This window comes from Cupressus sempervirens, chromosome 4 (genome assembly GCF_028749045.1).
Source record: "Cupressus sempervirens isolate cs-2001-9-10 chromosome 4, ASM2874904v1, whole genome shotgun sequence".
Classification (NCBI taxonomy): Eukaryota; Viridiplantae; Streptophyta; class Pinopsida; order Cupressales; family Cupressaceae; genus Cupressus; species Cupressus sempervirens.
The window spans coordinates 669,584,798-669,600,988 of NC_143121.1; the positions used below are offsets into that span (position 1 = coordinate 669,584,798).

The window sequence follows — 16,191 nt, forward strand, 5'->3', positions numbered from 1 at the left end:
ACTAAATTTTCAAGTCTTCACACTCACCACACATTTAAAAGAAATAGTTATTACATTTGTAGGGTCATACTCTGTTTAGAATATTACCAAAATAGTATAATTCAACAACTTGATGAATGATTTCTAATATGACGTATTTATATTTTTATAAATATATAATATCGGTAGGAAATTGTCCATTCAAAAAAGTATTTTTATTATTTATTTTCAATACAGGAAACCCAATGTAGCATTCCAAACGACACCTCTATCTGACCAGACATAAAAAGAGGAATATGTCCATTTGAAGGGACCATTTGAGGAGCTAGTATTAAATTTTATATATTTCTTTATCACAATATCAAATTTGGTATGGATGTTTTTAAATTTTGAAGACGGTCGTGGATCATGGGCAGCATCTACGGATCTTGTCGCCCTGTGATTAATGGACTGAGAATACGTTAAATGTAGAGCATCTTCATAGGAGTTCTGAAGTCTTTATTTTTATTTTTATTATATATCAGTCTAAGAAAATGAGATAGAAAGTAGAAATTTTGTATAAATATGAAAAGGAGAAACCGTTTCCTACATCTGTATTCAATATGGCTTTGTTCTCTGAATTCCTTGCATCTCTACATGCACCAAACATATCAAGCAACGGTGCTTATGTTCCATCAGTGCCCATGTTAAGTGCTCTTATAATTTTCCTGTGGGTTTTGTTTAGGTTTAGTGTCCAAAGAAAAAGCAAAATAACTTTGAAAGTGCCTCCTGGACCATTTCCATGGCCTATTATTGGAAATGTGAACCAACTAGCAAAGTTTCCCTATCGTGATCTTCACGAACTTAGTAAGAAATATGGACCCATAATGATGCTCAAATTGGGTTCTTTTTCTACAGTTGTGGTTTCTTCTTCTGCCATGGCTAAGGAATTCTTGAAAACCCACGATACCGTTTTCGCCAGCCGAGCACCAACAGCCGCGGGGCAATACCTTGGATATAATTACAAGGATGTGGGTTTCTCTCCATACGGGCCTTATTGGAGACACGTGAGAAAGCTATGCGTAGTTGGATTGCTGAATAGCAAAAAAATCGAGTCTTTCAGAGGTGTAAGAGAGAGAGAAGCACATCTCTTTGTTCGTTCGGTGTGGGAGATGTCTGGGCAGGGAAAGAGGTCCGTAAATCTCACAAAAGTGCTTTCATCGTTTTCGTTAGCAAACATGTGGCAAATCCTTTCCGGCAACAAATTCTGTTCCCACAGTGGGACTAGTGAAGGTGAAGAGATAGCGAAGATGTTTGCAGAGGTTGGATCAATAGTCGCAGAAGTCAATATAGGAGATTTCATTCCATACTTGGATTGGATGGACTTGCAAGGTGTGAAGCGGCGCATGAGAAAGGTACATAACTCTTTCGACCAAGTTGTTAAAAAAGTAGTAGAAGAGCACCAGCAGCGCAGGGAAAACAGCTTGCACAAGGAAGTACACGACGGAAGGAGCCTGATTGACGAGCTCTTGGAAATGGAGAGTCTTGATGGAAGGGCAATCACTGAGGAAAACATCAAAGCCATCGTTTTCGTACGTATTCAGCTTTACAATCAACTAAACCGGTAGTATATTATATTTTATTTTCCTATTGATCTGACATAGCTGCGTTGTATTTTCAGGACATGCTTGTAGCCGGGGTTGAATCGACTTCCATGACGTTAGGTTGGCTGATGACTTTGCTGATCAAAAACCCTAGAGTGGCAAAGAAAATGCAGGAGGAAATCGAATCGGTAGTGGGCAGAGAAAGGATGGTGAACGAGGATGATGTGACAAACATGGAATATTTGCATTGTGTTGTAATGGAGACTCTGAGGTTGTACCCAAGTCTACCTTTGCTGCTTCCACATGAATCCACAGAAGATTCCAGAGTTGGGGGATATTTCATTCCTGCGAGAAGCAGGCTGATCGTCAACGCCTGGGCCATTGGAAGGGACCCATCGGTGTGGGAGGATCCTCATGAGTTCAGGCCGGAGAGGTTTATGGGGAGAGATGTGGATCTTCTGAGGGACAAGGAGTGGTTTGACATGTTGCCATTTGGGGCGGGAAGAAGAGGATGCCCGGGGTCTAACATGGCCATTGTGAGTATGAACCTTCTTTCGGCTCAGCTGTTTCACTGCTTTGAGTGGAGTGTGGAAGGGGATTTGGCTATGACCGAAGGACCTGGACTGTCCATGTCCAGAAGTGCAGAACTTGTGGCTCTCCCTCGTTTGCGACTGAAAACCTGCCTTTAATTAGGAGTTTCATGGTCTTCTTAACTCCCTCTAGTAAGTCTATATGACTGGTTTAGATAGTAATTGCTCACTGGGTGTTGTTTGAGAAGTCTAGTTCACTGTGTCATTTTAGACAGTTTATATGACTGGTTCAATTCTGATTGTTTCCTGGGTATAGTTAGAGAGGTTATATTAAATATATATGACTGGTTTAGATAGTAATTGCTCACTGGGTGTTGTTTGAGAGGTTTAGTTCACTGTGTCATTTTAGACAGTTTATATGACTGGTTCAATTCTGATTGTTTCCTGGGTATAGTTACAGAGGTTATATTAAATATTCAGTTTGTAAAGAGTTTTGAATTTGAATGAATGTGTATCTACCTTGTTATATGTGTAAGATGTGTCTAGGTTTATCAACCTTGTTTATAAAATATTTATTGTGATTGTACATGTTCTATACAATAATTAAGAATTTTTTTATTTGTTTGTGAACCATTCAACTTCACAGTAGACCAAGGGCCCATTGACTTCAACTTAAAAAGTTTATATGAAATTTTAAATAGTGGAAATAAATAAATTATTATTTTTAAATGGTCAAATAGATTATAAATAATGTATATGGATAATTTAAAATAAAAGTAGAAGTGTTTACAAGATAATAAAGACATAATGAAAGTAATTGTAAGGGGAAAGCCAAATTTCTTATGCATGTAGAAGAATTGAAGTGTACCATTTTCTACTTGAATAGTAGAATTGGTATTCTTAGTAAAAAGTTTTTTTCCAATATACTTCAATAGATAAATCTTTCTTTTTTCTACACAATTCAATAATTTAATCAATTAATTAGACTTGAACTTTTAATAAAATGATAGTTATTTGTGAATTATTTTTAAAATTAATTTGTACTTAAAATACATTAATAATCTTTTATCTAAATCAAAAAAAGGTACCCACACATAAATAGAGGAAAAGAAAATTGGCAATACACTCAAATGTTATATTCTTACATTTATATCACTAAGATTTGAATCAAACTACAAATAAATATTTATAATATTGTTAGAATTTTTATTACAAACATCATTACTATGAGATAAAAGATTTTAACTATGTACTAATACTAGAATTAATTTGAAAGAAAAAAAAAATCTCCTTTAAACTAATAGAAGGACAATTGACATTAGTTTTGGTTTAAATTCATTGCTCAAGACTACACCAACCCTTATCAAAGATTATGTGACAACCTTCCTAGCATAGGAGTCTTTGTGATGAATTGTAATTGTAGAAATAGTGAAATTTTTTATAGTATTAATTAGATTAAATTGAAACATCATTTTTACCCTAGTCGAACTATAAAGGATATATTTGATCATTGCCTTATAGTTTGTAAGGCTAGTTCTGCAACAAATTTTAAAGTGTGGGATAAAAATTTACAATGGCTATGAGGTAGTTTGAGTCAAGAGTATTTACTCATTTTAAACAATAAGTTATTTATCAAAAACTTAAAATATTTATCTGTTTTGTAATTGTAAAACGTATATTTCATAAACTTTTCAATATAACTTGACCTAGTTAAGAAAAATAAATTAAGTTTCAATATATCTAATTCAGAAAAAATCTATGCCTATAACACTAGAGAATTCATATTTTACTAGAAAATCTTTATTTTCATTTTAGGCAGTTTATATGACTGGTTCAATTTTGATAGTTTATATTAAATATTACATTTGTAAAGAGCCATGCTTTAAGTAGTTAAGAGTAAATTTTCAATTTAAATGAATGTTTGTCTATGTTTATCAACCTTGTTATGTGTGTAAGATCTGGCTTGTGAGTTACTCAATGTTTCTCTAATACCATGTTTAAAAAATACCACGAAGAAAAGACACTATAAGACAGGAGAAACCATGGAGGAACCCAAAAATGGGCTCTAAAGGATCTGCCATTAGCTTTGATACCACAATGTTGGTGGGAAAAGACAAGGAAGGAGATAACACATAAACAAGCTCATTCTTACAGTGATGCACAACAAATAAAACTTGTATTGCCTTGTGAAAAAATTTGATTACAAATGTCTTTTTTATAGAAGAATTGGAGCAATCTAGAATCCTCCATTCAAAAACATGTGATTCATATGATTGTAGGTTGGCAGCTCATACAATGAACCAATCATAAATTAAATGACTGAAATTGGAATGGATGATGGTAGACATATTTACAATGAATAGGCTATTAGTTTGAAATGACCAAATTTTACAATAGGCAATGCCTTCTTTGAGTTACAATAGTTTGGTTTGTAAAAATTAATTACCAACATTGGGGAGACACTTTATCAATGGATCCTAAGGGTCTGAAATCCCAATGCTGTAGTATTGAGATCTGCAAAGAGATTCTCCCTACCCCTGTCCAATTCACTTTTCACTCCAATATATGTTAAAACATGGAGAGGATGATATACTCACAAAGGAGCACTAATGAACATAGGCTCTTAGCATTCAATTTATAGACAATTACATAATAAATATTATTCATGAGGTTAGCTGAAATATTCATGACATATAGTTGGAGATAATGTTGAGTTGATCAAGAATATAAGACTGAGCTAGAGGTGGACCTACTTGACCAATTGGTTGGTCTATGTAAACATAATTAATTTACTTTTCTAACATCCTCCCATTAATTAATTATCAAAATATCTTAGATATCCTCCCATAATTAAGAAAACATGGGTCCTATTTAGTAGCCTTGTTAGGTACCCATTTACAATAACTTACAAAGTTCTTAGCCTACTTCCCCTCATCATAATAAGTCTAGGTTTTCAAGGCTTAACCAATTGACTTCTCAAGTAGTTTCTTGCTAACCACAATTTCTTCATACAAATGGTTTCTAGCTAACCATAATCTTTGCACTTAAGTGGTTTTGGCTAACCATGAACCTTGCGTACTAGTGGTAACTGCTGACCAAAAAACTTTAGGAATTGTTTTAGATGATCATAAAACTCACATGATAAGGAAACTAGCTTCTAATGCATGCACATCTTATCCTCTCTTTAATAAAGTCTTGTGTATGCTGAGATTGCTAGAAGATCATACAATGACTTCAAGGTTCCTTTAATGCCAGGTCTTGACTGTGGATAAAATCGGTGGTTGATGTGATTTGTTGATGATCACAAGGGACCTTACATGTTTATTTAGATTCATTTCAAGCCATACTGGATGTGGGAGTTATCCTAAAGTTTTGCAATGAAGTGATTTTTTTGAAGTTTTCACAAAATATGCAAAAATTCAATAGGATAGGTTTTAGGAACTCTATTCTAATCCTAAGGGTAGTGATAACAACAAATAGTATTCTAGTGGACAAATTCCTCAATTTACCAAATTCTGCTTCACCAAGTTATACTACAACTATGCGTGAATCGGTACAACCTTCAAAGGTTATGCTAGAGATTTTAATATCACTACATACACCATCATAAAGAACAATGTATACGAATGATAGAAGTTGAGAATATGCATGAAAGGGATTCAGGCTAACTTTACACAATGAGTTAGAATCACTAAAATGTCAAAACTATGAACCAAATGAATTCATCAATACACCATCATACTCTTCATTGTAATCACCACACATTAACTAGGCTAAACTTAATCTAATTGAAGAAATTTAGGAGAATAAGAAATAACTAAGACACATCAAGTATTCACCAAGCTCCAATGAAAACTTTATTATCTCAGTCGCTCATAGCAAATATCTCATAAAAGTCTCCTTTTACAAATGAGAAATGAGGCCTTTATATAGGTTCTCAATTACAACAGGTGGCCAAGATGATCACAATAACTAATGGCCAAGATTGTGCCACATCAGCCCTAATTAGGGTTAGGGAAAAGGAAAGGAATCTACATTAATGCAACAAGGAATCCACTACTATAATGGGTAATAAATGCCTACTATGCATGCTCCTTTAGGAAGGAGTGGGGTGCAATAAATATCCACCATGCATGTCCGTTACTCGATAAATGCTCAGTCTTCCTTGAATAAATTATTCTTGATTCCATTCTTTGAATGCATAAAAGTTTGACTTGGAGACCTCAGTTCTTCATCAATGATAATTGGATGCCATGAAATGATGATGGAGGCCATGTAAGCTAGAGTCTTTTCCAACTGTGTCATTTTAGCTAAGATCCAACTTTGACTGACTTTTATGAAAATCTCTCTTCAAACATTCTCACCTTCTATGTATTTGCTTGGAAATTTATCTCCCTAAAATGGATTGGAATCCCTTGCTGATGATTATGTTACTCTAGAATATCTTCATATTGAACTTCCTTCGCCATGTTCTTGGATTTTGGGATTTGAATTTTGATCTTTGAACCTTGAATGTCAAGGACTAGATCACTTATTACTTTGATCTTGGTACTAGAATTTTGGATTTGAGTGTCTTTCTTGAATTTCTAGAACTAGAGCTTTCTCCTCCTTTTTCTTCAAATGCTTTGGATTCACTATTATGCCTTTTCTTATATTTTAAAGAATTCCCCCTTTTTTAATCATCATCAATCTTTTTTCCAATCTTGGGTACACACTTGAAGAGGGTGAAATTCAAGATCTGGAGGAGAAATTTCCAGCACTTAATCCTTTTTCATTTTTCAATGAAGGAGAAAATTTTCAACACTTAGCCATTTATTCTTCCATGAAGGAGGAATTTCTAACACTTCGCCATTTTTGTTTCTACGAAGGACAAATCTCCAACACTTGGCCATTTTCGCTTCCATGAAGGAGAAATTTCCAATACTAGCATTTTTTCTTCCATGAAGGAGGAATTTCTAACACTTCACCATTTTTTCTTCTATGAAGGACAAATCTCCAACACTTAGCCATGTTTGCTTCCATGATTTCTAATTCTCTTGTTCGTAAAAATTTTGAGTGGTGATGTATTTTATCCATGATGGAAGAATTTTACGACAACCATTTTTCCTATTATTTTCATGCCTTTCTAGTTTTGGATATTTCATGGCTGATTCCAAACTTAACCATTTTTTTCTTGATTGACTGTCGTGCTTGCTCATTCTTTTTGATATAGACACATGTACCCTTTTGGCTCTTTATCAACCATAGCTCACTTGTTGTAGAAATAGACCTACCAAAAATAGACATTCTAAAAATAGTAAGTTGCCCCAAAGTCAAAATAAGGCCAATCTAAGAGGCAATGAAATTTACTAAAAATAGACTTACTAAAAATAGGCTTTCTAAAAATAGTAAGTTGGCTTAAAGGAAAAATAAGGTCAATCCGAGAGGTAGTGACATTTAATAAAAATAGACTTTCTAAAAATAGTAAGTTGTCCCAAAGGAAAAATAAGGTCAATCCAAGAGGCAGTGACAGTTACTAAAAATAGACTTTCTAAAAATAATAAGTCAAGACAGTCAATTCTCAAACAAGCAAACAATTTCCATTCTCAGAGCCACATGCACAACACTTTCCAGATCTGGCCAATTTTACCAATTCTCATTTGAAAGAAGGAACTTTAGAAGATTGAGCCCAATACTACCAAGAACTAAAGCCAAAAGGACAAGACCAAGAGACAAAATGGGGCCCCCATTTGCAATGGGGTGATGGTGTGAAAAGCCCACAACAATACCTACATCAACTATTCAGTCCATATAAAAAGTGATCCATCTACTACTTCTATAAGAATTCTTTTCACCTACATGATTCATGAATTTGTTAATCTAAAACTCTTTGGGATGTCAAGTACAACCGATCATGCATCCCCTATAATGACTTAGGTACAATAAACATCCTCCCATTGAGACACTACTATGCTCAAGGATTCTAGTTTTTATGGGCTCTATTGGCCTCATACATTGCTTGCATAAATTTAGCACAAAAATGTTACAACATTAAAAAATACGACTTATTTCTTTGTTTAGAAATACAATTCTATTACACAAGCACATTTACCTAGTACTATGGGGAATCTTTGCAGTGATTTCAGTATTTTGGCCATTTTGGACATATGTAAAATAGATCTACACAACTCCAATATTTTTCATGATCTCTTTTACTTCAACCACAACTGATTAATCTATTCAACTCCAATCCACAAACACTTCACTGATCAACTATACTCAGGAAATTGTGACTTTGACTGCAACAACACATTGATCCCCTATAGACTGGAGGCTCCAACTTCTTCATTATTTCTTATTTATTTATAATGCTTAACTAGTGATAGCACCATTCAACATGTCAACAGATTTAAACTTTGGCAACTAGTTCTGATTTCTTCTTTACACTTATTTTAGAAAGCAATGATCTCCACATGTGGCAAGATCTATAATCAGCAGCTTCAGCAGTGACTTGAAACAATGGTTTCCTTTGATTGAGCAACTTTTAGATTGCTTGATTGGCTGCCTCGTTTCTAACACATTAACAACAATCTCCTTTCAAAAGTTCCACTCCTATCTTGACAGGGCTTTCAACACAAAGTAAGGCCTTTGACTTGGCTGCTCAAAGTAGCAATTAGACTCTTTTTCAACAGTAGAAAACTGTATAAAATTTAAATTCAATACAGAAATAGAAAAGACCAACTTAAATCATACCAGCACCATCCTTAACAATGTGTCTGCAGCTGTATGAAATTCTAGGCAAAGTGACATCCACCAATATCAAACATGGACCAGAGGAGATGCTCACAAAGGAGCACTGATGAAAATAGACTCTTAGCATTCAATTTATAGCCAATTACATAATAAATACTGGTCATGAGGTTTGCTGAGATATTCATGACATACAGTTGGAGACAAATTTTAGTAGATCAAGAAGAAAAGACTGACTTGGAGGTGGACGTGCTTGACCAATTTATTGGTCTGTGTAGACGTAATTAATTTACTTTTCTAACAATATCCGCCCCATAAAATACTTGACTCGATCATAGCAATTAATGAGTATAAAAGTACATGAGAGAGAAAATACTTACGCGTAAACATCGTCAAGAGCTAGTTTGATTTCTGCTTTGAAATGCCGGGCTATTCCAAGACGCTCGATATTGTCAACCAACAGAAGGCGTTCAAGCAAATAGATTGGATATAAGCATGGCACTGTTTCACAAATTACATGCGCGTGTGGATTCATTTTATAGCAAGGAATGGCTGACTCACATAACATGAAACACAATATTAATAAAATGTATCATACCAAAAGCATCTCTCATCATCGGCATTTATGAGAGCACAAGGAGTAGAAGCAGGCGAGCTAAGAAAAGACCTCACTATCTTTTTCCAATCAATTATTTCCTCAGGGCCATTCAGCATGTTTTGTGGAATACTTTCCTCCATTGAAATAGTGCAAGTGAAGTTGGCCTACTTTTATGAACATTGCTTTTAACATATTTAAGAATGACCAGTTAATTATAAGAAAGAAATTTTAGAAAAAATTTGGAAAAAAAAATAACATTTAAAAATCTCGTACTCCCTAAGAAGTGTTGCTCGTTTATTCATCAGAGAAGCGCTATACGGGAGACTCAGCCCTAAAGATTCAGCCCTTTTCACTAATGCAGGAAAAATTATCTTAAAATGTGGTGAGTTTAGATGATCTTCAATGAAACGAACACCTGCACATAAACCTAAATTTTCTAAGGTCTGGAGGGAAACAATATTAGATATTCAAATTTACTATTAATTTTAACATCTCAATAATAATAATATAATGCAACATACTAAGCATATTAATAACAAGTATACCAATATAACTTCAAAATGCAAGAAATACTAAGCACAAATAGCATATTCAATTGAGTTGTACAATTCCAAAAACATTGCACTATTAGAGTACTCCTCTGCAAAAGAAGGGCAAAAAATACAACTTGATACATTGCTTGCTCCCACAGAAATCCTAGTGAAGTCCTCCTTTAATTAAAGATAGATTACTAATCCTGTAGAAAATGAATTCTTCAACTTAAAAAAACACTCAGGGTATTTGAATGAGATGGCTGTGAAAGATATGCGTATACAGTCATCAGAAGAAGAATTGAATAATCGTGAAAAGACTTCTCATGTCAAAAGTTTACAGAGAATGTCTCCACAAGTTTTCTAAAACATGGACAAATCATATTTTAACAATGCAGATTCTATTTCTTTTCTTCAGAAATCATTCAATGCTAATGTGGTGTGGGTTGAAGCTTAATCCACATTATCAAGACCCCTGTTGTGTCAAAATGGCAATAAGTTAAATGATGCAGATGAAGAAATGGTAGGTGCAGATTAAGAAATCGTCTAGCACAAATTGGTTCGACTTTAATAGCTGTGACAAGTGAGTATAAGCATGAGGTTATATGGCTTCTCAATTTCTCCGTAATTTGTGACTAATACCAAAGACACATGAGCTCTCATGGGTATCTCTACTAGCAATAGTTGTATGTTGCTATTGGCGGATGCAACATAGAATATGAGGTAGTTTATGTTTATGTTTGCTTCTTTATCATATCAAAGCCTTGGATGACCTAGTTGAGAAAAATAAATTAAGATTCTATAACATCCTACTAGGGAACCCGAAAGATATTAACCTAAAGCTCGTAAAACATTTTTTTTAAGATAAAGATAATAAGCAACAATAGATAATATAGTGGAAGCAATAACAACAAGAGATAAAATAGTGGAAGCAATAACTCACATACATATGTAATCATCATAAATAGATTACATCTCTTAAGGTTTGGTGACATTGAATCACATTTAAGTTTTATTAATACAAAATCTAACACATAACCAAACTCCACATCATGGAATAATCACAAGTATGAATCCAATTAAAGAATATACAATTAGAAAGGATGTCACTTGGCAATAATTAGAATGCACAATCATTCACTATGCAAGTCATAGGGTATAAAAGGCTGAAAGAATATACATCATAAAATATATTACATCATCTCATAAGATCTCTGATAATCAAATACGTATAACAAAGTATAATCATCCAACAAAAATACAAGAGCAGAAAGAAAGGATCAACTGCACAAATACAACCATCAATGACATCCAATGATCATATCTCAATGGTATAAGAAAATGCACTAGCACACAACCTCATGGAACCTAAATGGCTCACTCCACCCATGTTAAGGGGATGAACTCAAGTCCCATACAGATATCAAAACACAAGTCATAACCAACATTTAGGTTATAGGAACACCTGAAAGAAAACTATCTCAAAGGTTACCAAAACACAAGTATCAACTAATTCAAGAGGTAGAAAAGACACCCAAGAGATCTACTATGTAAGTTGGAAAGTGTCATCACATGAGCCAACTCTAAGGTTACCCTCGTAGCCTCTTTGTACTCTAGGCCCCTAGTGTCTCTATGCAGCATCAACATCTTTTTTTTTTGTGTGTGTGCGTGTGTGTGACATGTTTTAAAAAAAAAAAAAAATTATCGATATTGATCTAATAGGGAAAACAATACAAGTAATCAAATTTGTATATTTAATTCCTAATATCCATTTTCAGACTCCATCTTGAATTCAAACAACCAATTATGAATTACCAAATTAATCAAATGAGGGTTTCTAATTCACAAATCACATACTGATGATTTCAATACAAAGGAGAATGAAATTCACAACAAGGGTTTCAATTTAATTAATTTGTTCACACATGTATTCAAGAAAAAAGAACAATAAATATCAATACAAGGGTTTCAACAAAAGTTAAAATTTCAAAAATAGATTTTTCTAGACACAAAGAAGATGGGAATCCAGAGAATGAAAAATTACTATGCAAATAACCCAGAAGATTCTACTTGAATCTGATGCTAATACAAAAAACACATAGAGCACACAAATAATCCCCCTTCTTCTAAAATTCTCCTCGAAAATTGCTCCTCCAAAACCCCAGTGATCTAGAAATGAACTCTAAAATTCATCTCTAATAAAGAGTTTTTCCCCAATTTAAGGCTTTGATTGTGTAATCACACAAAAGCACTTTCTATTTTATTATATTATTATTTTAATTTCATCCACAAGCTTTATCCAATTTAATTAAAATTAACTTTACTAAATTAATGTTTTCTCTCTCTTATTAAATCATGCGATGCTTTCAATATAATATTTATTAATTTAATTAATAATATTATTTAGATTTTATTATTAAAATAAAACTCTTAATAAATTATTATTAAATAAGAAAAGCATATTACCTTGAAAAAATGGCAAAATCCTACAAAGCAGCGAAAAAAGTAGGACAATCCTTGTATCAAAAATTTTGAAGTAGGAAGCCTAGGTTGTCTTATTCATATGGCAATCCTCCACAATTTCCTCCAAACGATCACAGTAGAACATGGTCTAATTTGGCTCCTCAAGACTCGCACAAGTACACAGTCACAATGGCAAATAGTTTCTCTGCCTTGGAGAAATTCAAAGGAAACCATCAAAGTCATCAAAGGCATCACAGGGCATGTCTGATGCAAAAGATAGATAAAGGGATGAGATCCGCAATTGAAATTCCTTCTTTTTCATGTCTATCAGGTAACCCTAGACCACATATGATCGTCACCATCAATAATCTAGATAATCAATTTAGGGTTTTCAATTTAACCAAATATGCCCATTCTCAAATTTGTAGTATTATCCAAAATATAGTAGATTTAGTATTTCATCCACCATTCAACTCACCTCATTCAAACAAGTCTAGGAATATTCCTTCATCTGATACCCTTGCTCTAAATTCATACATCCTTGCTCATAGTCATCTAGCAATTACACATGCATCTTCTCCACCAAATCCTAAAAATCTACATGGTTCATAGTCTCTGACAAAACCCTTAAATAATGCTATAATCATCTCCAATAAGGAAGTCGAAGAGACTTGGATTGAATGTCAAAAGGGAGGAATTTTTACAGTTCGGAATAGTCCTTAGAAAGATCTCCCCCTTCCCTCTAAGTGGCTAGAAGAAATTTGGGATGATCAGGTAAGTGTTTCTCACTTTTCAAATAGGATTCTATATTTACAATGCATAGATGATTCTATTAAGGAAGAATCTACATCGGTGTCTGAGTGCTTCTTTAAAGGTCATGTGGTTAAATTTGTAGAATGGTCCCATGATTCTAGAGTAGAAGAACTAGACATTATGATCCCAATGTGGTTTAATATTTAGTCTTTACTTTGAAAGCTTCTACAAATAGAAACTCTTAGATCTATACGATCAGCTCTGGGAGAACTTATTGGCATTGATTCCTCCTTTTAGTACTGTAACAATGTTAAAATGATCATCAAAACCAAGTTTAATGAGTCAACTTAGACATAGAGGGAGGTAAAAACTAACAAAGCTAGTTATGATCTGAAAATGCAAATCTATGAGGGCAAAATAACAAAGATTATAAGATTAGATAGCACCAAAAAAATTAGATTCAAGAATCTACCACTCACTTTAGATTTCAATAGTAAATTTCCTTGGTTAAGAATCTTGAAGAAAAGAAGTCAACAGAGATATATAGATTAGAACATATAGGCAACTTCCTATAAGGAGTTTGAGTTTCAGACAGAGCCCTTTTGTAAGAAGGGGATAGCTAGTAGATGGATAGAGGATTCCCTATTAGAAAAAGTTGAGATCAAATTAGTCATAGTGGCTGATCATAAGGAGAAAAAGAAATTTCAAATGATCTCAATTCTAGCAAGAAATAGAAATCAAGAGGAAAGAAGAAGTCATCAAAAAGTAGTAGGGGACATAGCAAGATAGCAGAAAAGGGTAGAGTCAAGGAAAACAATGAAGACATAGAATCATAGCATCTGTAGGAACTGTTGATACACAAACAAAAAGAAAAAGAAAATTCCAATGCCACCATAGTAAATTTTAAGGAGATAGAGATCCTACCTAATGATAAGGACATAGAGATTAAGCTAAGTCACAATAGTGAAGACATCAAACTCAGAGTGAATCATGAAGTTTAGTAAGCAGAGGATATATGGGAAATTAAAAAAGGTAATATTGAGGATATAGAGAACTCATTGCTATTTGATACAAATGAGAATAATGAAGAGGAACATAAAATACAAAAGGATAAAAACCAAATGGAGCATTGTCAGCCATAGAAGCATTAGGACAATTTAGTAACCCCGATTACTAATAGCTTATATAAGTTTTGGTAAACTCCAGGTGCTGCAATAAATTCACCATTTACCCCAATCAGCAACCAAAAAGACATAGAATTGGATTCAAAGAATGTAGAGAACTTTCCATTAGAGGAATTTCATGATGTCTTGGAAAGGAATAGTATCTTGGACCCAGTAGTGGTGAATATGAGCATTTCAAAAACAAAAGAAGATAGGATCAATCAGTTAATTGATGAATTAGTTCAAGTTTTTTACTTTAAGAATATTGATGAAACCACTAATACTCAAAAGCAGGAGTTAATTCAAAGAAACCTCAAATTAGGAGGTAACAATATACTTGTGAAGATCTAATAAAAGATCTCATAAACATTGAGAATGAGGATAATAACATAAACCAATCTTAGATGAAAGAGCAAGGAGTAGTTGTGGAACAAAACGAGAAAGATATGAGCAATGATTTCAAAGAAGGCTCAGAGTTAGATCAAGGGAAACATTCTAGTCTCATAAAATAGATATTGAGAGAACTCGAAGATGAAGAGGCTTATAAGAACACTTGTGATAAAATTGATGTTGTACAGAAGGTGGAATCTAGTTTATGTTGGAATTAAAGATGGAGTAACTAAGAGGGGTGGTGAATCAGTTACCACAAAAATAAATCCACAGATCCCTTAGATGTCAAACAAGTTACTTACTGCTGTCCCTCGGTAGATTAACTTGTTACTATCTTTAAGCATTCACAATTTTTAACATGCATGCAAAAGTAAATAACATGGATACAAGAGACACCAGATTTAACGTGGAAACCTAATATGGAAAAAACCACCAAGTAACTAGTTACCAATTTTCACTCTTTTGAAGTGAGCCCTGTTAGGAGCCAACCCTGTTAAAGGTTACAAAACACACTATTAGGTGTGACCCTATTAGAGGATTTAATCACCCTACTAGGAGTGGCCTTGCTAGAGGTCTTTAGAACAATTCAACTGAACTATCCACCTTGTTAGAGGATTTTCAAAATGGCTTTTAAACCAACTCTATTAAGAGATTTAGGAAATGTTGTTACAATGGTGAGAAAGTAACAATGAGTGACCTGAATGAAATGCAATTGAACATTGTTGATACAGATCTTTGCTTTGCTTCAATAGATCCTCGCTGATCAAATACAACTCTGCTTCTCGTCAAGGATATATGATCCTTCTTCAAAAATTTCTTACACTGCCTCTTCACGCAATCAGCTCATTGCATACTCGTTACTTACAATTATAATCCACAACTTGACCTTTTATTTATACATTACAAATTGTCAAGTCGGCTCAATTACAAGTTACATTTATCAATAAACCATACATTAGTGGGCTACAAATATTATATTAAACAAATAAACTTTATTTTCCAAAATAATGAAATCCTTCATTGATTGACCCTGCTCGGTAAACACTTCTCTAGAAATAATTTCTTGAGCTAATCATCTCAACTACATTAGTACCGCAAATTCTACAAAATCCTTTAGCTACCGAGTGAACTCGGTGAGAACTGGATCTCCTTCGTTGACCATGAGAGCTTGGTAAGAACTATTCTCTGCCATATTTTCCTTTGATGACATAGTAAGCTTAGTAGACATTGAATTTCCTTTGCTAACCTTGAAAGCTCAGTAGACTTTATCTTTTGTTTTGTTGACCAATTGAGCTTGGTAGACTCTGATTGATAACTAATATGACATTTGTGTAACATCAAAGACAACAGACAATGGAAAAATTGTATCCAATAGTCTCCCTCTTTGAAATTGATGGGAACACAACATGTCATAGTAGAATGAAATTTGAAAACAAGTCTTTTCTGATAGAATGCTTCTCCCTTTTATATTTC

At 33.7% G+C, this 16,191-nt stretch overlaps 1 protein-coding gene across 1 annotated transcript; it reads left to right on the forward strand.

Annotated features, from left to right (window-relative positions):
• Nucleotides 1-543: 543 nt before the first annotated feature.
• Nucleotides 544-2,627, forward strand: LOC149563032 (cytochrome P450 750A1-like). The gene is made up of 2 exons (XM_089823955.1): nucleotides 544-1,550; nucleotides 1,640-2,627. The coding sequence occupies exons 1-2, from the start codon at nucleotides 582-584 to the stop codon at nucleotides 2,249-2,251; spliced, it is 1,581 nt and encodes a 526-aa protein (XP_089680081.1). The 5' UTR covers nucleotides 544-581; the 3' UTR covers nucleotides 2,252-2,627.
• The last annotated feature ends 13,564 nt before the right edge of the window (nucleotides 2,628-16,191 follow it).

What these genes read in the sequence shown, in the direction of transcription:
- LOC149563032 (XM_089823955.1), top strand. Translation starts at nt 582, where the DNA reads ATGGCTTTGTTCTCTGAATTCCTTGCATCTCTACATGCACCAAACATA. An exon ending in ACATCAAAGCCATCGTTTTC is followed by an intron (nt 1,551 to 1,639) that starts GTACGTATTCAG and finishes TTGTATTTTCAG; the next exon opens with GACATGCTTGTAGCCGGGGT.